The sequence below is a fragment of the Pistacia vera genome, unplaced genomic scaffold, assembly GCF_008641045.1.
Source record: "Pistacia vera cultivar Batoury unplaced genomic scaffold, PisVer_v2 Contig40, whole genome shotgun sequence".
In the NCBI taxonomy this organism is placed as follows: Eukaryota; Viridiplantae; Streptophyta; class Magnoliopsida; order Sapindales; family Anacardiaceae; genus Pistacia; species Pistacia vera.
In genome coordinates this window covers 2,805,303-2,827,220 of record NW_022196224.1, presented here as the reverse complement: position 1 = coordinate 2,827,220, position 21,918 = coordinate 2,805,303, and the positions used below count along the sequence as shown (strand labels likewise).

Sequence of the window (21,918 nt, the reverse complement as noted above, 5' to 3'; positions counted from 1 at the left end):
CAACAAAAAAAAAAAAAAAAAAAAAATCTGCCCCCCATCTCTTTGACAATAACATTGGTAATTTCATTTGAAATACAATGTCTTTGTAAATATGAGGTGATTTGGATTTGAGATTTTCAGAAGCATTCTTCAAATCCTTATTGATTGCCAATAAATCGTAAGAGCTCAAAAAAGTTCCCCTCGATGCTNGATAGGATACGTGAATCAGATTTTTTTCATTGATTCAATAGTGATAATTTTCAAGAGTTAACGACATATTCTCACACAAAAAATGATTCATTGGTACTTTTCACCCTCAAACTTTTAAAATACCGTTTTACTATCAAAATATTAGGTTTTCCTCTGATTTTGGTGGGAAATAAAGTAATTTACTAAAAAACTTTTCTTTTTTTCTTCTCTTTTTATCATCTTCAATTGCCAACAATTGTCGCCGGTTACCAGAAAATCAACAAACAAATCACAAATATTACAAATAAACATTCCTCAATTGTTTTCAACCCTACAAACACAAAAATAGAATGAATCAAACCCAATTAATCGATCAAAACTCAAAAAACCCTAGGGTGGGCAAGCTTCAGTTGTCGGCGATTGGTGAGCAAACGGGATCGAGAATGTTGAGGCTTTTGGAGAGGAAGATCCAGGGAGTCAATTGGTTGTGACAGGGACGATTTCCGACACCAGAAATCGGCTTGGAAGTTGAAAGGTCGCGAGGTGCACAGCTTACAATCGGCAAGCAAGGGATCGTGATGGAGGTAAGGTGTAACGCCCACATTGAGGTATATAACTAATGTATGTTTTTATGCCCTTAGTTTTGCTTATTTCAAGGAGAAAGATTGAAAAATCGACACTTGCAAACTTCGCCGCGGCAAAGGAATTTTGTCGTCGCGGTAATGAACTTTTTGCCCAAATTTGTTTTAGAAATTTCAGACTTCGCCGAGGCGAAGAACTCTTTGGATTTTTTCGCCTAGGTGAAGAGCCGGCTAGAATTTTTGAAAATTTTAGAGAAATCTTCCTTAGGGACAAAATGACCATTCTACCCCTAATTAGTTGAAAACGTGGGGAGTGAAAAATAAGGATATTTGATGGAGAATGTAATAAAGGTAAGGGCATTAGTGTAAATGACTAAGGGACAAAGATGAAATTTTCTATAAAGTGTAAGGGCAAAATGGGAAAGTATGCCTATTAATATGAGATATTAAGGGTTCAAGCACAAAAGAATGAAGTTGATTTGATGGGGACATTTTCAAGTTCTTTTATATTTCTTCCTAACACATCATTGTCATCATCCTTTTCAATCACATCAATTTCTTCATCTCTATTTTCTCTCATCCCTATTGATTCACCTGCAAATTCATTTTCAATGTTGAGGGCATCAATTTGGCTAGGTGCCATGCTCGATCACCGGTGGCAGTAATATCAGAAAATAAAGCATCCATAGCGGTCCCATATTAATGACAAATCCTTGTTTTTAAATTTCTTATATTCTTTATTCACCTGCAATGTGTTAATTTAGAAAATTAGGGACATTTCAAACAATTAATATCAATTAAAAAAAATACATAAAAAAAAAAAGTTGCAACTACCTTTATTTTTCATCCACCATTTGTCATCACAATAATTGTTTTTCTCACATCATCCCAACCTAAACCTGTCTCCCCTCTCATCATTGCTTGAAAAGAGTCCAATCTTTTTCATGGCATCCCAATGATTTCTCTTCTGCTTTCTATTATAATTAATACCAGTCATTTCATTGAATGCCTTGATCAAATTGTTCCATCCAACAGAAGATAAATGACAATTTGGTCGATTTCCTTTTCTAATTTCTTCTTTGCAAGTTCAATAAAATTAAGGTGGCATGTCTTCCATTTTGCTGATACTTGAGATTGTATTACTTTTGTTGTACTTTATCCATCTAGAATTTTAGATTGAAAAGAGGAAATCATACAAGTCATTCACAAGAAATGGATCAGATGCAAAACAAATTCTCTACTGAAGTGCAAACCAATTTACTGAAGGAATATTGAATCAAATACTGAATCAAATATTAAGAAAAATGGTCCCAATGGATTGTTTCTAGTGACATGCCCACACTTGATCATAAAACTATATCAATCCATGTTCAACAACATAATAAATATAATAAATCAAATTCATCACAAATTCAAACTTTGAAGAACAAAACAACAAAATCATAAAATTTAACACTCATATTTCGCTCAATTAAACTCTAAAACCTTGACTTCAATGTGCAAGTCAAAATCAAGCAAATGGTTTATTGATAGAGACAACAGATGAAGAAAATAGGCGAAATAGTAATAAGGAACAGGGGACTACTGCTCAAAATATTATATTATCTGTAATGAGTATAAGCATTATTATAGGGACAAGTAATGGTTACATTGATAATGCTTGTGATATGGAAGACAAGTATCTAGTTATGCTTTTTGTTTGGGCCTACTGCTCTCTTGTCAATTATTGCGGTTTCAATCACATGATTCATTATAGGCCCACAAAGCCTGAGGAATTGGTGCTGCAGAAAGCAAATTACTAGTGGGTATCAGCAAGGACTTGGTGCGTTAATTTGCATTATGCTCTTTTCTTCTTATTTTTGTATTCCCGATAGAATTTCTTCGACGGCCTCCTATTGACAAAACATCTAAACCGATTGGAATACTGTTAAAGGCTTAAAGCAGACGAAACCCAGACAGTTTAACGTGCAACCTCAAAATCAAGCAAATAAGTCATATCAATCACTTCAAAAATCACAAGGGAACAGAGACAGAAATATATTAAATAACAAAAAGTCGCTAAACCCTAAATTCCACCATTAAACTAGAAAATTACAAGAACAATTAAGGTATTTACCTGATGAAGAGAGAGCAGTGAACCCTAAACCCTTCGTGGAAGAAGATTTTTGCTTCACAAATTGAATACAAACAGATAGTAATATGACTTATTTCAAATATAAAAACAAGAGATATACTATAATTTTAAAATTATAAGGATAATGTGATAATATGCTTGGTCAAACTAACTTATAAGCAGAATGTTTATAAGCAGCCCCCCCCCCCCCCCCCCCCCAACTGCAACCTTTTTTTTTTTTTTTTTTTTTTTTTGCTTATAAACTCAAAAAAATTATAAACAAATAGGTGAATATAATTTTAGAACTTATAAACTAGTTTGATCAACTTATAAACGTAAACAACACACCCATAATCTTCTTGGTGGGTTTCCAGAATTCAGCAGTTTAACTGCAGAATTCCTAGTTTAAAACGCGGGCTTAGACCAAGGCGCAATTCCTAACAAAGAAAAACTAAAACCTACCACTGAAAGAGATAAAATTGCGCTTCGCGAAAGTTGCAAGTTTAGTGGAGGTAAAGGCTATGCTGTAGCTCTACAGCTTAAAAAGAACATTATCAGGAAATTCAGCATATCAATAACTGCCCGATTCAAGTTTAAAGTTTTTTCAGAAAATAAAAATTCCGAGTTAAGTATCCTGAATAGTGAAGAGACCCTTTTTCAGTCCCAGCTCACCCCTATATGCTAGCTTTATAATTAGCGCCACAATGTATGATTAATCCGGTACCTAGGGAGGAAGCCTTCATCATCTCCTTATCCAGTAGAAAATCCATACAGTTTCTTTTTCTTGGCAAGAAACAACAAACCTACTACTCTAAGTTCAATTCATCTCCACAATGATAATTGAAATTGCTCAATCCTACTTGAATAATCATCAATTAAACACCATTCAACACCTCGAATCATTATTTACAAGGGAAGAAAAGATATGGAGAAGCTCAGAAATTAAAGAAGTTGCCATTTAAATTGCACTAGGCCAACCCAAAAAAAATAGAGCCAAAATTAAATGAAAAGAAAACTTCACAAGACTGCAAGCCTAAGTAAATAAAATATACAGTAAGATTTTTTTTTTTCCCAAAAAATATTACACCGAGATTAGCCAATGTGTTCTAATTGCATTCTGGCACCATTTCAATGCATAAAGGAGTACCACCCCAATCTACATAGGGTCGAGTCTCAGCAGCCTGTAGTACCAACAGAAATGGCAAACGGAACTTGGTAAGGGTAGAAACAGAAATTGAACCAGACGGAAAGTTTCCTTGTCTAAGATCCTTAATCGTGACATAGCATCTTCATACAGATTAGTCACCTTGAAGGCAGTAAAGCTGACGGATATTTCCTGAGGCTGTAATTACAAGAGAATTATAATTATATACTGATCGTGCTGCAATAAGTAATAACTATTAAAAGTGGTATAGCATTTCAAAGATAGAAAGTTTAATTCTACACATCTTCATATGTTGGTCATGAAATTTCAAATCAAGGTAAAAGTTCATCTATGAATGTTAGAATGGGCATTGGTGCTCGCATCCCAGAGATTGACCACGAGAATTTTAGTCTGGATTGAGTGCCATCCAAGTCAAACCTCAGGATGTATCAGTTCCAATCTCATTTGCTGGTTAAACACAAGCTGGTTAAAACTTCTTACAGAACCCACACAGATGAGTCAATTATAAAACCTACTAAGAGGCATACAAAGAATCTAACACTGCAACTAATATTATTGTCTGACCCAAGACAAGAAAGGAGTGAAAGGTTACAACAAAATCTCAAAATTTTAAAATGCATTCCTTTACCAATTACAATTAGTATGGTATAGACATCCTTCACAATGTCAGTTCTCCACAGCCCAACAACAGTCTGTCGACCAGCTGGAATGTTATGGTGGTGAGAAGTGTATCCGTGTTGTAGGCTACTGGGATTAGATGCACACAAAGCCTACAATCCAGACTAAGCAAACTTGCTTTCTTAGTGTTTCCTGCTTTGGTGACCAAATACTTGTGTACTTTCCACTATTGCAGAAAGTGAACCTATGTAAACCATCCCGTTGAAACTTCTACATATATACCAACTTAGAAAATTAAACCGGTGAAACCCTCTTTCTGACAGAGAATGGCTTCACATATGCAGGTAAGTTCATCTATCAAAATCCTAGACATAAATCTATACAGATGAATCAAAAGGATTAAAAGAGGGATGCATAAATCCCATGATTGAAAGTATCAAAACCTCAGTTTCAATAACTTAATTCAAATAAGGGAACAAGATGGGAAAATATATGACTACAGAAATGGATTGGATAATGGACGGGAAATTTGTACACAAAGATAAGGAACTATACTTTAGCATTCCGACTTTGTTTTAAAATAGACCCAAGATCTCCAACATATCACCTTTATACTTCTTTTTCCTATGACCTTTCTATAGTTTCAAAGCCACATAAAGCCTTCAGAGCATAACATCAACCAATACAATGAGAAGAGGTTTGAGCAACAGAACCAAGAATATTTATTTTCAAATATAAAGCTACAAAGATCAAAATATGATAATTACCATAAACCAGTCTTTGAAGTATACATGGAGTGCACTTGATAATTCCCGTTTCCGATTTTCTTCAAGGGGTGCCTCCCCAAAAGTTGCTTAATCTCACCAAGTTCTTTTGCTGTAGAAAGAGAAATCATTCATAAAAACCAACTAATATGGTTAAGAATTTACAGCAACTTGTGGAGCATCACTATAACAAACATAACAAGCAAACAAAGATAACGAATAGATGTTAAATAAATCATCCAGTCATCTGTTAATATGAAGCATAATTCAGTGCACACACATTTCTCTGCTGAGACGTCATATAGCATCTGGTAATGGAAATGGGTTGTCCTTCGTTGACCCAGGGGATTCCCTCCATACCAGTTTGGATCTGTGAATCAAGAAATAACAGGTATGTTACAATTAAACAGGAAAAACAATAAAATAGCCTAAATTTGAACCCAAATATCAGAAGTATACCAAGAAATTGTGAACTGGTCTGGGTCTAGATGTGAAGCTGTTCAGCTTGAACATCAGAGACACCAGCCGGATGAGATAGTGAATCATGCGGATCAACCGCTCCCTGCCAAGGGCTCATCCCATTTGTTTATAGTTGCCTCAATACCAACTTCGCCATGTGCTCCTCCAGCTTAGAATAAAATGTATGTATGGTGCCACCTGACAAAAATTGTAACCATATTTTTACAAAGAATATTTAATTTATCACAAGATTCTCTGAAATACTCCACAACTATGGTATCTACTCAGATATCATTATCGCCAAATCACTCCACACTAAGTTAAGTTAACTTGCGGCAACATAATGTGTCACTTTCAGTCAAAAATTTTGGTTTAACATAAAGGTAGTTATAAGCACTACCATAATGTAAAGAGATTAACCAACTGTAGCTATCAAGGCGTAAAATAAAAATAAACTGCCACTGGGATACATTGTTACGTATACTGACACACGCACCTGCAGTTTTATGTCACCAACAATGAGTGGTCTGGTTTACTCCAGAAAGAATACACATTCACGACAATTGGCAATGCAAACACGTTTTGCTGCTGTAATCACATGAACCGCTCACAATGCTCAACTCTTACAGACTGTAAAGGAATCAAAAGCATATATTACGACTTCTGAGAATAAACTTTCATCTGGGATACAAGGGCATGTTGAGTTGATAGCTAGTCATAAATGTCCTAATTAACTTGATATAATAGGAAAGAATAGCTATTGATAATATCCTGATTTAATAGATATAATAGGAAGAAAGATTAAACAAAAAAAAAAAAAAATCTGAAAGAAAACTGTCAAGCAAAAAATACACTACATCGACATTCCCATAATGATAGTATATAAAAGCACATAGCTTATGCAATGACAATAACACCCCTTTTAAGACACCATTATTGAACAAAAGAATTGCATAGGAGTTTGAAAGCCTTTATAAAGCAGTTTAAGAAAAATAGCCTTCTAGAGTGAAGATCTTATGAAACTAGGACCACCTAAATTATAAAAGTTTTTTGATGTCCTGGTATCATTTTCCTATACCAATAAACTACAAGGAGTCTCCATATAATACATACACATCTTCCAGTTTTAAATATGAACTGATGACAGAATTCATGTCATTGGCAAAAGAAAGCGCTTGTCACATGTATGTCCAAGTCACATTCTAGTTGATAAAACCTTTTCTAGCAGCTATAAAAGGAATGGTCAACAATATCTTGTCTAATTGGCTAAAAACACAGTAATCAGTCATCTTGAATGAGCCAAAAAGTGACTTGAGGTAAGGCAGTTTATAACATTATTTTGTGCTAACATGTATGAACATGCATCAAATTGAAGGCATCATAAAGCTGAGTTTTCAAAGTTTTTGTATACAAATAAGAGTCATTAAAGTTTAGTTGGAGGAGGGAACATGCTGCTAGCTCTCCCCCCTAAGCCTCAAAGGCAAGCTGGGAGAGCATATTGTCTAGTGACTGAGTGACCCAATGAATAAACAACATGAAAAAAGGCAGAAAATTGACTGCTTTTCTAGAGCACTCTCATCATCACTGGCTAATTCTCAAAAGCAATATTTCAATGAACAGTTCTTTGATGACTGATGGACACAGAATGCAGATGAGAAATTGTACATGGAGAAGAACCCTCTGTTTCAATAAGAAACTGCAAATCTAATAATGAGGAGAAAAACATAAAGTATGTAATCCAGTAATCAAACACTACAAAAAACCAAACTCAAGCCAACACAGAATCTCAAAAAGTATGAGAAAGGATAAGTTATCCTGAAACTTAGAAAAACCAAAGCCCACAACGTTCAATCGACTTGCCCCCATAAATCAACCTGCTCATCCCACCTTCCTCACAGGAAGCATGCAAAGTATACATTGCTAAGCTATCAATTAGTCAGTTAACGATTGAGCAGTTTATTTCTGCTGAAAAGCCAGTAAGACAGTAATTCTCCAACCAAGACGGAATATTTTGTCAAAGTATCCAAAAAGATTGTCCTCATCCACTAATTAAACTCCAACACAAATCATTTTCCAACATTAACACCACAAAAAGTTTTCATTTTTTTTTTATAAAACTACCAAAAACAGTTTTTCAGTAAACAGGTAAATGATTAATGATAAAATGAATGAGATCTGCTATCAAGCAATATAAATCAGGGATCCACTCAATCTTCTAATTATAGGAACCAACATTTCATTATTACCTTTCCAACGGCTCCAAGAATTAGGTAGCATCTGAGCATCCGTATATCGTGGCATATCTCAAGGTGCAAAATGTAAATGACAGAATCATGACAATTGATAACCGCAATCTATAAGATACTGTTAAAAGCATCAAAAATAAAATTAAAAAAAAAAAAATAATCACGTGGAGCACTCAAAGCTTATGCAAAATGCACATTAGATGGAAGCACAAATGAAAAACAGATATATGTTTCTTTTCAGATTGTTACATCATAACAGTTAAGCCTTGACAAATCAGCTTAGGACGATTTAAATCTCAATTCTAAACAAAATGGATTCAACTACTTGCTATTACCAGCCTCATAATTTCTACAGCTTATTTATAAAATGAAATTAGGTCAAATTGGCAGACTTGGTTCCAGATTCACCTGTAACAACCCTACAGCACCATAAATTGAACAAGCTAGTAGTAAATGCCAAGAGAAAGTAAGCTGAGAATAATATGAAAATATAGCATTGATAATAACCAAATTTAAGCGGGAATAAGATAGTAATCATGAAGACTACATAAACAAATAAAAGTACTACTCAAATCTGAGTTTCAAAGCAACCTTCACAGAAGAACCTTTAATCTGAAGCTTGCTTTACTATGATGATTTTGAGATCCCCTCAATATAATTGGACCCCTGTATCTTGTTGAGGGTTGACTGAACTTGTGCAGGCATCAGCCATTGCAACATCTGATCAGAGGCATTGCTGGCCCATTTTCTTTTGCAGAAGCTCTTTCGTAAGATGTTCCAGAGCAGAAGCTATATTCTGTAGAATCCACTCATGAACTTTGCAGCAGGTACGGGTACCGCAGGCATGTCCGATCTGATTGGCAAAAATGGAGCAGCTTGGCTTAAAGGAATTCCTTCAGATCCCTTATCACCAAATTGAACAGAAACCCAAGGTGCTCAACTCTTCACACTCAAAACCTAAAAAGGGTAAACCTAGTAAATTACAACCAAGCTACAGCCATCAATAGCACACACACACATAGATGCCATAAGACAAATAGAAAATTTCCACCAGTTCAAGAGTTGAAACCGTATATTGCTACACACGCACAGAAAACTAGAATAGGGTTGTAGGACAAAACTCATGAAATCATAAAATAACAACGATGATGTAACCACATGACAAGCAGGTGACTTTGTCCAACCAATCACAACTAAGTCCCAGTCCCCCATGAGAATCAATATAAACAGAGAACCACCGACAGGTATGGAATGGTGACTGAGCAACTTCAACTAGATGATGCACTCCGCATCAGGCAGGTAGTTATCAAGCCAAATGATGACTCAAATATCTCCATTCACTATGGAGGAGATTATTAGGTAAAGTGCCATATTATAGTTTGTATAATTCAATTAAATTTCCAAACATATAACCTTTCAATATTATATTCCAACTTCAGAAAACTTTGGTAGGCGTTACAAGAGAGCTCATACCGTCTCTTTCAGTATACATGTACGATATATTTATGTCTCCAGCACACTGTAATATACCTTACTTGTCTCCAGCTCTACCAAGTCAAATGCCAAAAACACCAACATTTAAAAATTGCATTTCGCCTTTAGTTTAAGTCCACTTCCAGTTTTTATATTCCAGTTTTAATTTACAAAAAAAGAAAAAAAAGAAAAAAAAAAAGTATAAACTTCACCAAACTCGATAAACTGAAAGTATTATGACATACCAAAGATCTTCCTTCCCCCTCAGCAGGCTCCGCAAAAGATGAAGAATGTTAGCCATGTGCTTTTGCAAATAGGACACTGATGAGTCTCTTCTCAGTTTGTGAAGGCATGAACCGACGGCTGTTGCTTCGCACAAGCTGCAATTTTGACACAGGCTTTAAGTCTAAATCCAAAAAAAAAAAGAAAATAACAAAACAAATGACTGCAGTCAAAATTTTCAATGACAACATATCAACTGTACTCATAATTTTTATAAATTGTAGATGTCCATAAGTGGTCAAATTCACATTTCTGCAAGTTTACTAACAGTACATTTTACCATATGTGTAGAAACAGCAGGGTGTCAATCTCTATGATACTACAGCTACTCTAAGTATTTCCCATCCAATCCATCCTATAATGGCTACAGGTGAAGAATGAGAAGGTACATTCACTTGAGCAAGAGAGTATCTGAAGTTAATAGATTGAATGAGATTAAGTACCAGACATGGTAAGGAAAACAAATGACTTGGCTCAACCTAAAAAACAGTAAACTACAAAACACATTTTTAAACATATTTTCTTCACAAATGTCAACGATTTATAATTTAGGCTAGAAAACACCTACTAAAAGCTAAAATGACCAAGAGAGTTTCACATATAAAACTTAAGTTAATAAATACCGAAAAGCACAAGCACATTTCAAATACAATACAAAAATTTCCACATCCAAAGATCCAAAATTAATAAAAGTTGCAATATGTCGTACAGATTGCCAAGATGCATTTCTAAAATGCGCAATTCTTTATTTCCAAAAGGCGGAATGAATTTGAACAATCTTCAGAAAAAACCAACTGAGCTGTCTAAACAAATATGGCATTATACTCGGTATATATTTTAAAATTTCTATCATCCACAAGCGATAACACAAGAACGCTCCCAAACTATTGATCCAACTCAAATAATGAATCAAACACCAATTTATTTCTGAATTTGCACCCAACACAACAGACATCACAGGGCAACATTAACAACTTAAACACAATCACACAATACCAAAAACTAATGTCAATAAAAGCAATAAAACCAAATCATCCTACTAGAAGCACATTGCACAATTTTCAACAACCCAGGAAACCCCTCACCTGAAGCGGCGATAACCGCCGACAAGTTCCATCAAAGCACGGGAAGGCCACACGTGCCAACCGAGGCGGAGTCCTGTGCGTCTCGGCAACAACCTTTAACGACTGTATATACAAACACAGTAAGACCCTCAAATCCGCCCCAACCGAGTCAATCTCCCGGGCCGGGCTTTGACAATCGGGTCGGATTCGCTGGAACTGAAGCAAGGTATCAAGAACGAGCCGCCGTGGTCGACGGAGATCTGGAGCGACCAGCGAGGATTTTCCGAGTTGACTCGCTGAGCGGAGGCGAGCTTCTGTTTCAGCGGATTAGGCTCTGGATCGGTCGGTAGATGAGCTTGGATTGGCAAAAAGGCCGTCTCAAAGGGCTCCCTCCGCGGATGAATTGGGAATTCAGATTTGGATTGGGGTCGCGGATCTTCCCGTGAAGACGTGGATGGTTCAATTGAGTCGTGTCATTCTTTTAATTTAAAAAAAAAATGGAAAAAAGTGAGCGAGTGGTGGCTTTGCGAGAGAAAAAAGAGAAGGTGTTTGTAGATCTTTTTGGAGAGAACGAAATGAATAAGTTGTTGCTGAGTAGGAAATAATTAGTGGAGTTTGTTACGTAGACTTATGGTGTGGCAGTGTTTGATTGGACCTATTGAACAGTAATAATGAAACAAACGAATGAGATGGTGACGTGTCGTTCAGGTAGTTTAGTATCACGTGGGTTGCATTACCTCAGATTGTTTGATTTTCTAAGTTGAGAGTGTGTACTGTGTATGAAGGTAGTTTAATTTTGTGCTTAAAAGGATTGGGATTATCAGTTAGAGATGTGTAATGGTCGACGCAATGATTGATATTTGTTATAGGCCGATTTGAAGTACAATCAACCATTAGTGAAGGGAGTGTCATGTGATGATAAAAGAACGTTTTCTTGATCATCTAATCACAATCATATTTGTCATTTTGATCAGTTTGAGCATGTTATTGAAATGGTTCATTGATAGTTTTTTTTTCTTCATAATAAACCTCTTAAAATCAAACTAATCAAGCTTTAAGTATTCATTGAAGTCTTGGTTCTATTTCATGATATCAGGTAAAGTACAATGAATATACTTTACTCCTTTGAATTATACTTGTGTCTGGTTGGTAAAAGACAATACGGTATGACATACTCGTCATCAAATCATGATGGACTAGAGACTATATTAGACTGAATTCGTTATGACACATTAAGTGAATCCTAACAGCATTAGGATGAGTATAGGATGGATCGATACGTGAATCATTTTGTTTCATGTGATTCAATATGGCGATCATTGAAGAAAACCCATACCACATACTCAGAGAAAAAGAGCTTTCGGGTTATTCTGCAAAACAAATTTTGAGCAGTGACCAGGCTGCTAATATAGGGGGTGTTTGTCTGAGCTTATGAAAATTTGCTTATAAGCAACAAGTGCTTATAAGCTAATTTTAGCTTATAAGCATTTGAAATTTTAAGCAATTCCATGTTTGGTTAAAGTATTTATAAGTGATTGATAAGTAGTTGACGTGTTTGGTAAAATATGGCTTATAAGTACATTTTATTATAAAATGACTAAAAAGAGTACTACATTATTTTATCAAATAATAAATTATATTAACTTAATTTTTTACTAGAATATTATCAAAATAAATGAGCAATATCCCAAGTTTTTAGATTCTTTATACAAAATAAACTAATGAACAAATATAATGAATTATAATTATATTCAAAAAAAATAAAATTTCAATCAGAATATTCGATTCATGTCTCAATTGAATCATATTAATCCATTCAATTTGCATATGAGAATAACTACACGGTACAAATTTCAGTTGCAATCAAATCACGCATAGCCATCCAATAAGCAATATTTTCACCATTGGTAAAAGCATTATCTCCATCTAACGAGAGTGCTCCATCTCCATCTAATGAAGACATATATATTTCATTCTCACGACTTGAAAAGCCATGTCTAGTGTGTTCTTTTTTCTAATGTAGTTGTGGATTGCCATAGTCGCAAGCACAATATCTCGTTGTGTGTCAATATGGAAGGTAGGCATATCTCTCAAAATAGACCAATGTTCTTTCCACACACCAAAAGTTCGTTCAACAATATTTCTGCACGACGAATGTAGATAATTGAATTTTTCTTTCTTTCAAGTTGGTGCACGTAATTGCCTTGTTCGAGCACGTCGAAAATCTTCCAAGTGATATGTTACATTTTCTCCTTTGTATGGACTCATATATCCCCACGTATGGGGATATCCAGCATCTATCAAATAATATTTGTTGCCCGTTGGATGGGGAAATCCTAACTCTTCTCTGCAGAGTGCCTCAGAAAATATGCGACAATCATGTGCAGCACCTTCCCATCCAACCCATGTAAATGTAAAACACATTAAAATCTACTACTGTAAGAATATTTTGAGTATGATACCCTTTACGTCCAATGTAAGGTATTTCTTCCCCCCGAGGCAATTTAGCTTTCACATGTGTGTCATCTAATGCTCCAATACAATCCTATTAACATGACAAAATATAAAAATTACTACTTCATACAATTATAATCATGAATCAAAGTAATAATAATAGTTTGAAAAAATATATATTGCGTAATAATCGTTACTTACATCAAAAGGTTTGTATTTTGGATTTTGTGGTTTGTGAAATCCCTTTCCTCCATTGTATTGTGAATGTGGTCTAATAATATCTTTAGCTAAAAGAAGTAAAGCAATCAACACCCTATGGAAATGGTTATGAATGGTTTCACTAGAATGATTAAATATTTCTTGAATCAATCTATTCCCGCAATTGTGAGCACAAATCATCAAGAATATGCCTACTTCCTCATATACTGACATCCCTCGTGTGGGCTTCAAACCATATTTATTGGTTTAATCATGACATAAATCAAGGAAGACAGATTTTGTAAAGCGAAAATCTTGATAACAACGATTTTCATTCCCTTCCAATATTTCTTGGATCAACATGTGACCAGTTCTTATAGAAGTACGACATGGGATTTTATCAACGTAATTTATATAATATAAAATAATGCACTTAACTGTGATCTCACAAATAGTCATCCAACTACAATTTTGTTCTTCCCATTGACTCACAAAAGCTTGTAATTCATCCTCGTTATCGCTATGGCCATCAACCACAAAATTGTAATCAGTAGTAACCAACAAATTTGAAATATCCCACGGCTCCATTAAACTAAAAAATGAAAAAATAATAGTCAAATATATGTCTTCAATAACAAAAAATAGAAAATAATAACAAATATATTCATCGCAATGATCACTCATCACAATTATCCAAACAAATTTATCATTCAACAAACAAGTTACTTTGTTTGAAACACAATAACATTAATAAAAATAAAAATGAAATGAACAAAGAATCCTAAGGATAAGACATAAAAGAAATAAAAGAAATAACTATGGACACTTTCCCTTTGATTTCATGTAGTTATACTTCAGCCAATTCAAACGAACTTCATTATCATCATGACAAAAAAAGAGCTCTCTCATATCTTTCTTAGTAAAGAGGTTAGAGGCATAAAAATAAAAAGGACTCGATATTTCAATTCCAGGCATCTTCTTTAGCATATCCATACATTCTACTATTGTTGCTTCATGTTGCAACGAACTAGAAGATTCAGCAGTACTCTTATCAGTGAGTATAGCAATAAGAGAATCTATATTCTCTTTCAATGATGATGCAACCGAGTTTTTCCCTTTCTTCATATTGTTATTGGTTCCTCCAATTTTTCTTTTATTAAGAGATGAAGATGGGAATTTGATGGGGACATTTTCAAGTTCTTTTATATTTCTTCCTAACACATCATTGTCATCATCCTTTTCAAAATCAACATCAATTTCTTCATCTCTATTTTCTCTCATCCCTATTGATTCACCTGCAAATTCATTTTCAATGTTGAGGGCATCAATTTGGCTAGGTGCCCATGCTCGATCACCGGTGGCAGTAATATCAGAAAATAAAGCATCATAGCGGTCCCATATTAATGACAAATCCTTGTTTTTAAATTTCTTATATTCTTTATTCACCTGCAATGTTGTTAATTTAGAAAATTAGGGACATTTCAAACAATTAATATCAATTAAAAAAAATACATAAAAAAAAAAAAAGTTGCAACTACCTTTATTTTATCATTCCACCATTTGTCATCAGCAATAATTGTTTTTCTCACATCATCCCAACCTAAACCTGTCTCCCCTCTCATCAATTGCTTGAAAAGAGTCCAATCTTTTTTCATGGCATCCCAATGATTTCTCTTCTGCTTTCTATTATAATTAATACCAGTCATTTCATTGAATGCCTTGATCAAATTGTTCCATCCAACAGAAGATAAATGACAATTTGGTCGATTTCCTTTTCTAATTTCTTCTTTGCAAAGTTCAATAAAATTAAGGTGGAGCATGTCGTTCCATTTTGCTGATACTTGAGATTGTATTACTTTTGTTGTACTTTTATCCATCTAGAATTTTAGATTGAAAGATAGGAAAATCATACGAAGTCATTCACAAGAAATGGATCAGAATTGCAAAACAAATTCTCTACTGAAGTGCAAACCAATTTACTGAAGGAATATTGAATCAAATACTGAATCAAATATTAAGAAAAAATGGTCCCAATTGGATTGTTTCTAGTGGACATGCCCACACTTGATCATAAAACTATATCAATCCATGTTCAACAACATAATAGAATATAATAAATCAAATTCATCACAAATTCAAAACTTTGAAGAACAAATAACAACAAAATCATAAAATTTCAACACTCATAATTTCAGCTCAATTAAACTCTAAAACCTTGACTTCAATGTGCAAGTCAAAATCAAGCAAATGGTTTATTGATAGAGACAACAGATGAAGAAAATAGGCGAAATAGTAATAAGGAACAGGGGACTACTGCTCAAAATATTATATTATCTGTAATAGAGTATAAGCATTAATTATAGGGACAAGTAATGGTTACATTGATAATGCTTGTGATATGGAAGACAAGTATCTAGTTAATTGCTTTTTGTTTGGGCTCTACTGCTTTCTCTTGTCAATTATTGCGGTTTCAATCACATGATTCATTATAGGCCCACAAAGCCTGAGGAATTGGGTGCTGCAGAAAGCAAATTACTTAGTGGGTATCAGCAAGGACTTGGTGCGTTAATTATGCATTAATGCTCTTTTTCTTCTTATTTTATGTATTCCCTGATAGAATTTCTTCGACGGCCTCCTATTGACAAAACATCTAAACCGATTGAGAATACTGTTAAAGGCTTAAAGCAGACAGAAACCCAGACAGTTTAACGTGCAACTCAAAATCAAGCAAATAAGTCATATCAAATCACTTCAAAAATCACACAAGGGAACAGAGACAGAAATATATTAAATTAAACAAAAAGCTCTAAACCCTAAATTCCACCATTAAACTAGAAAATTACAAGAACAATTAAGGTATTTACCTTGATGAAGAGAGAGCAGTGAACCCTAAANATTACTTATAGAGACAACAGATGAAGAAAATAGGCGAAATAGTAATAAGGAACAGGGGACTACTACTCTTTCTTGTCAACTATTGCGGCTTTAATCACATGATTCAATGACTGTACCATTATAGGCCCAAAAAGCTTGAGGAATTGGGTGCTGCAGGAAGCAAATTACTTAATGGGTATCAGCAAGGACTTGGTGCGTTCATTATACATTAATACTCTTTTTCTTCTTATTTTATGTATTCCGTGATAGAATTTCTTCGACGACCTCCTATTGACGAAACATCTAAGCTGAGAATACTGTTAAAGGCTTAAAGCTAATGAAACCCATAGAGTTCAACGTCCAACTCAAAATCAAGCAAATAGGTCATATCCAACTCAAAATCAAGCAAATAGGTCATATCAAACCACAGCAAAAATCACACAAGGGAACAAAGACAGCAATATATTAAATTAAACAAAAAGCTCTAAACCCTAAATTCCACCATTAAACTAGAAAATTGCAAGAACAAAATCTCAAATTTAAAAAAAAAAAAAAAATTATTTAACTTGATGAAGAGAGAGCAGTGAACCCTAAACCCTTTGTGGAAGGAGATTTTTGCTTCACAGAATACAAACAGATAGTAATATGACCTATTTCAAATATAAAAACAAGGGTATACTATAGAATTTTAAAATTAAACAAGGATAAGATGGTAATATACTTGGTCAAACTAGCTTATAAGCAGAGTGCTTATAAGCCAAAAAAAAAAAGTACCTCCCCCCCAACTTATTTTTTTTGGCTTATAAGCTCGACTTATAAGCTCAAAAAAGTTATAAACAAACGGGTCAGCTAAAATTTAGAGCTTATAAGCAAGTTTGACCAGCTTATAAGCTTAGACAAACACCCCCTTAATCTACATTTAACTACAAGATTATACAATATTTAATAATCCAAGAAATGCCTTAATTAACTGCAAGCAATTTAGCAAATCTCGGTGAGATTCATTCTGGGACTGGACCACAACAATCAACGTCCATATACAAATTAATGCTCTGCAATTGTATAATAATGAAATTACAGATCCACAAATATAACACAAGTTTAAATTCATCCAAAAATTTATCATTTTTTTTATTGTCTAAGAACAAATTTTCACATAAAACTATCTCTCCTTGTCCATAAATTGCTTGGCCTTCTTATACACTTGTTTAAAATATTCTCCAAATCTAACCAAATCAAAATTGACGTTCTGTTCCTTCAAATATATGTTCATAATATCCTCTGACCAATTCTTCCCTCGAAATGCAACTGGGTCCTTTATCAGTAAATCATTCTTATTATACTTTTCTACCAAGCTACTCTCTTCTGCTTTGATCTTATATTCCATATACTCCAATCTCATAGCCCTAGCTGACTTCGCAAAACACACCTGCGCCACCCAGTCGAGCCCTAGTGGCACCACCTGCACGAACACCGACCCCGGCCGGAGAAACAATGAATGTGTAAGTGCTGCACCATGTACCCCAACCATCGCGTGACTTGAATTTATAATCGCATAAGCTTCGTTCAATGGAGTGCCGGGATTTGGCTCAAACACAATCACATCAAAACCTATTTTTTCCAAGACAAGTTTAGCTTTAGCCTCATTATTTATGACACGTCCAAGGCTATCTCTACGACTCACCAACACGAGCCGTGGTCGAACCAACGGAGAATTGTTCTTGGAGGGATGGATTTGACCATGGGAACCATAGGCTTTTTCTAAGAAAGCACGGAAATGAATGAACGTTCTTGAATTTGGAATTAATGCAGGGTCTATATTCATAAATCCATGTGAAATAAGGCCTAAAGTGGCAGAAGTAAAACAATGAGCGACGGTGTCATTATCAAGATTTATTATAGGGTGCTTACTAAAAGCTTGTAACAACTCTGCATACTTGTTAACCCACCAATGACGAGCTTTGCTGATAACAAGAACAAAATCTTGATCAGGAAAGACTGAACTGACGGTGATAAAGAGGGGAATAAACCCGTCATTGAATTCATGCCAAAAGTTTCCGGTATACCCACCTGCGCTGAATACTAGAGCTGGAACATTGTGTTGAATTTCACATTTTGGCCTTTGTGGGGCTGAGGTTATGGTCAGCTCCTTGATTCCCTTCATTACAAAATTCTCAAATTTCCGAGGGTATGGCCTAATCTTTTCCTTAAACATTGATGGGAAGGTCATGGTAGAGGGACCCTGAAGGAAGAAAGTAGAGGTTGCAGGGTCGAGAACGGTAGGACCGTTGATTGAGCATAAATCATAATATTGATGAGATCGGTCGCAAGTAATTAGCCTTCCTCGCGGGGAGTGTAAAGGTGGTGGAGAATGGTGATCCAACACCCAGTTCTTTGTTGATTTAGATACCAAATCCTTTTTACCTGAAATCACAGGAATATTTTATAAGCGCTCGGTAATATTATACATCAACCTGATAATCATGGTAGGATTTAGAATCTCAAGTAAAATAAACTGTAATATTTTAAATCCAAATAAATTATTTGCCGGTGCAATTAGCCAATTGAATTCAAACACTATATTATAACAATTAATTATTAATCCTGACATGTACACAAATTACTAGAAGCTTTAATAAAATATTATTCCAAAAAGTGTTGAATTGTAGCGATCTACATATTATATTCATCCTTGAAATCGCAGTTGATATTTAAGATTCATCAGATTGATCTCAAACCACTAAAATATTCAGGTAATTCTAAATTCTCAAACACGAAGTAATCACTACAGGGAAGCACGTTTACTAATTAATAAAGCCATGTTCATGTTCAATAAAGAACAAAAGATTTTATAACGTAAGGAGTGAGAAACTGATCAAGTACTTCTTGGGTTGTGAGAAATTAACAACGTGGGGAATGGAGACAGCACATGTAATTCGATAAACACGGAAAAGATAAGTTTGTAACGCATACCTTGATCGATTATCGTTGAGCGTGACACCTTTGAATTCGATACGAGAGAAACGTACTTGCTCTGGAACATGAAGAAGAACACAAAAAAGACGAAGCATATACTCACTGTCGTCAAATTTTGCTTCTTCATCGGATTCTACTGTATAAATTTATAATGATGAATCTTCACTTCACAGGTCATGCGTCTTCCACGAACATGAAATCCAGCGTTTGGCAGACAGTTTCAAACTTTCTTACTGATTAGAGAGTTAATCTTCCTATAAAGAAGAAGAAAATTAAACTGAGATAAAAAAATAAAAATAAAAAATAAAAAAAACAAGTATTCATATATTATAGAAGGGGAGTACCTCTTCTATAATGAAAATTGATAGATGAATAGACAGCCTTTAAAATTTATCGATCTGGGCAAAGCTGTAGATGAATGAAGACATATTGAAAGAGAGAGTTGTGACAAGTGTTGGTCAGCTCTGATGGCTTGCAAGAAGAAATGGAGATGATTGAAACCCTTAACCATTCGGTCAAACATTTACAGCTTTTAAAAACTATCAGAGACACGCCAACTGTTAGTCTCCATGAATGAGGTATTTGCTATTTGTAAACTATATTTTATACGCCCGTTTTGTTAGATCCAAACGCCACTAAATTTTATAAGTGAATTTTGTAATCAACTTTCAAGTTTCAACAATTTTTTTATTATATTTTATATTTAATTAAACAATAAACCATATATTGATGTTGTTTTAAAAATTAAGAAAATATTTTAAAGTAAAAAATCAAACTTTTTTAGATTCTAATAATTAATTTACTAAAAAATAGGAGTTGAAAAGTAGGTTTTTAGGTGTAGATAGCCGGTTCATACAATTTATTGACGGTTTCTAATTATATTATTTATTATATCCTTAATATCTGTCATAACATGTTATATGCCGTAGAACATATGTTATGATTGGAAAATTTGAAAATTTTAATCTTGGAATAAATTATTTTTTGGTTGTATTATAGATAAGATCTACAGCTTTTTTTTTTTTTTTTTTTTTTTTTTTTTGTGTAAGCTTAAAATATAAGATATAAAAAATAGCAACAGTTTCATAATTGTTGATACGAAAATTCATACCAACCAGAAAGATCCGATTAACCTTGGTGAAACCGGAACGGATGTGGACGTGATTACGAATAATCAGCGATGGATGAATGATGAATGCAATAAAGTAAAAGACAATAAAATTTTTAAAGTGGTTCAACAAGGGAACCTCTAATGCCTACGTCCACTGTTCTTGTATTTACTATGAGAGCTTATAATAAGTATTATGTGGAAAATTTCTAACCCTTTTTTCATCATTCGAGAGGGTTTATATATAAGATTTGTATAAAGGAAAAAGCGAAAATAAAGGAATTACAATTGATATGAACTGTAATTCCAATATTCTCGCGATTGGACACTGTGATTGCTTAAAGATTGTTGTTAATATGGTCATTCTTGTAATATCTAGAATCTGAAGTTATTTGGGAATTGATTGAATGATCATTAAGGTTGTTCGCAACTAGCTTATGCTGGGTCGAGCTATATGTCAATGAGCTTATGCTGGGTCAAATAATCGATAGAGGCGGACAGATTCTAGGTCGATCTAATACCTCACAACTCACCAAGCTCGATGGAAAAATCACACAACAATAATATTTTTTGTAGGATAACATTCTTTAATTTTTGTGTAATTTGTAAAATCTCTGTACTCGCATTTTTGGAATCAGAGGAAGTTTCTCAATAATAATAAAATTTTTCATTCAAAACATAAATCTTAACTCTTAACACTCTTTACTGAAAATGTTGTTATAATTAATGCCTTGGCATGTAATTTTGGAAGTCCTCGTGATTCATTAATTCAGAGATAGACCCGCAAGGCCCACAATCAAGGATATTATATTCCCACCCAAGGTTTGCCTTAATGATCTTTTCCACACAAAAAATTTTAAAATACCACTTTCCCACCCAAAATCTATATTCTTTTAATACTGAAAATACACTTCACTTTCTCAGCCGATGTTCTACGAGTTATCAGGAGCCAGGGTAAAAGGGGTTTTTTAGAGTGACGGCCAATAAATCGAATAATGATGACCGATTGAATATTCGCCATTTAAATCAATTGAAAATAAGCTAATAATAGGAAACCATAGTTTTGCGATCGCCAGTAATCGGTAAGAAATTAGGTGTCAAAGTAAGAGTAGTTTTGTAGAAAGGAGACCAATGATTCAAATAGTGATGAGAATGAACATTTTTGCGTTCAGAATTAACTTTGGATAGTAACGGAATATTAACTTTAGGTAAAAAAGTGGTATTTTAAAACTTTTTTGACATAAAAGTATCATTAAGGCCAGCCTTGGGTGAGAAAAAGTCGTTTACTCTAAAAAAAAAGAAATCATAAAGTCTCTCTAAATAATTCACTGGAAAGTGCTTTGACAAATATAATTTGATAGATGAAGTAGAAAAA

General features: G+C 34.2%; 1 protein-coding gene and 1 pseudogene across 2 annotated transcripts; both read right to left on the bottom strand.

The window, feature by feature from the left end:
* Positions 1 to 3,968: 3,968 nt before the first annotated feature.
* Positions 3,969 to 15,291, bottom strand: LOC116141669 (annotated as a pseudogene).
* Positions 15,292 to 17,565: 2,274 nt separating this feature from the next.
* On the bottom strand, positions 17,566 to 19,952 carry LOC116141736 (beta-1,2-xylosyltransferease XAX1-like). Of its 2 annotated transcripts, XM_031427223.1 has the most exons (5): positions 19,780 to 19,952; positions 19,433 to 19,689; positions 18,530 to 18,883; positions 18,397 to 18,423; positions 17,566 to 18,304 (listed from the first exon to the last, which is right to left on the bottom strand). In XM_031427223.1, exons 2-5 carry the CDS (start codon positions 19,560 to 19,562, stop codon positions 17,622 to 17,624), a joined length of 1,194 nt encoding a protein of 397 aa, XP_031283083.1. In that variant the 5' UTR covers positions 19,563 to 19,689; positions 19,780 to 19,952; the 3' UTR covers positions 17,566 to 17,621. The 2 variants fall into 2 exon arrangements, with proteins under 2 accessions (XP_031283083.1, XP_031283082.1); XM_031427222.1 differs by having other exon boundaries at positions 17,566 to 18,883.
* Positions 19,953 to 21,918: the final 1,966 nt, after the last annotated feature.

What these genes read in the sequence shown, in the direction of transcription:
- LOC116141736 (XM_031427222.1), bottom strand. Translation starts at nt 19,562, where the DNA reads ATGAAGAAGCAAAATTTGACGACAGTGAGTATATGCTTCGTCTTTTTT. An exon ending in CTCAACGATAATCGATCAAG is followed by an intron (nt 18,884 to 19,432) that starts GTATGCGTTACA and finishes CTGTGATTTCAG; the next exon opens with GTAAAAAGGATTTGGTATCT.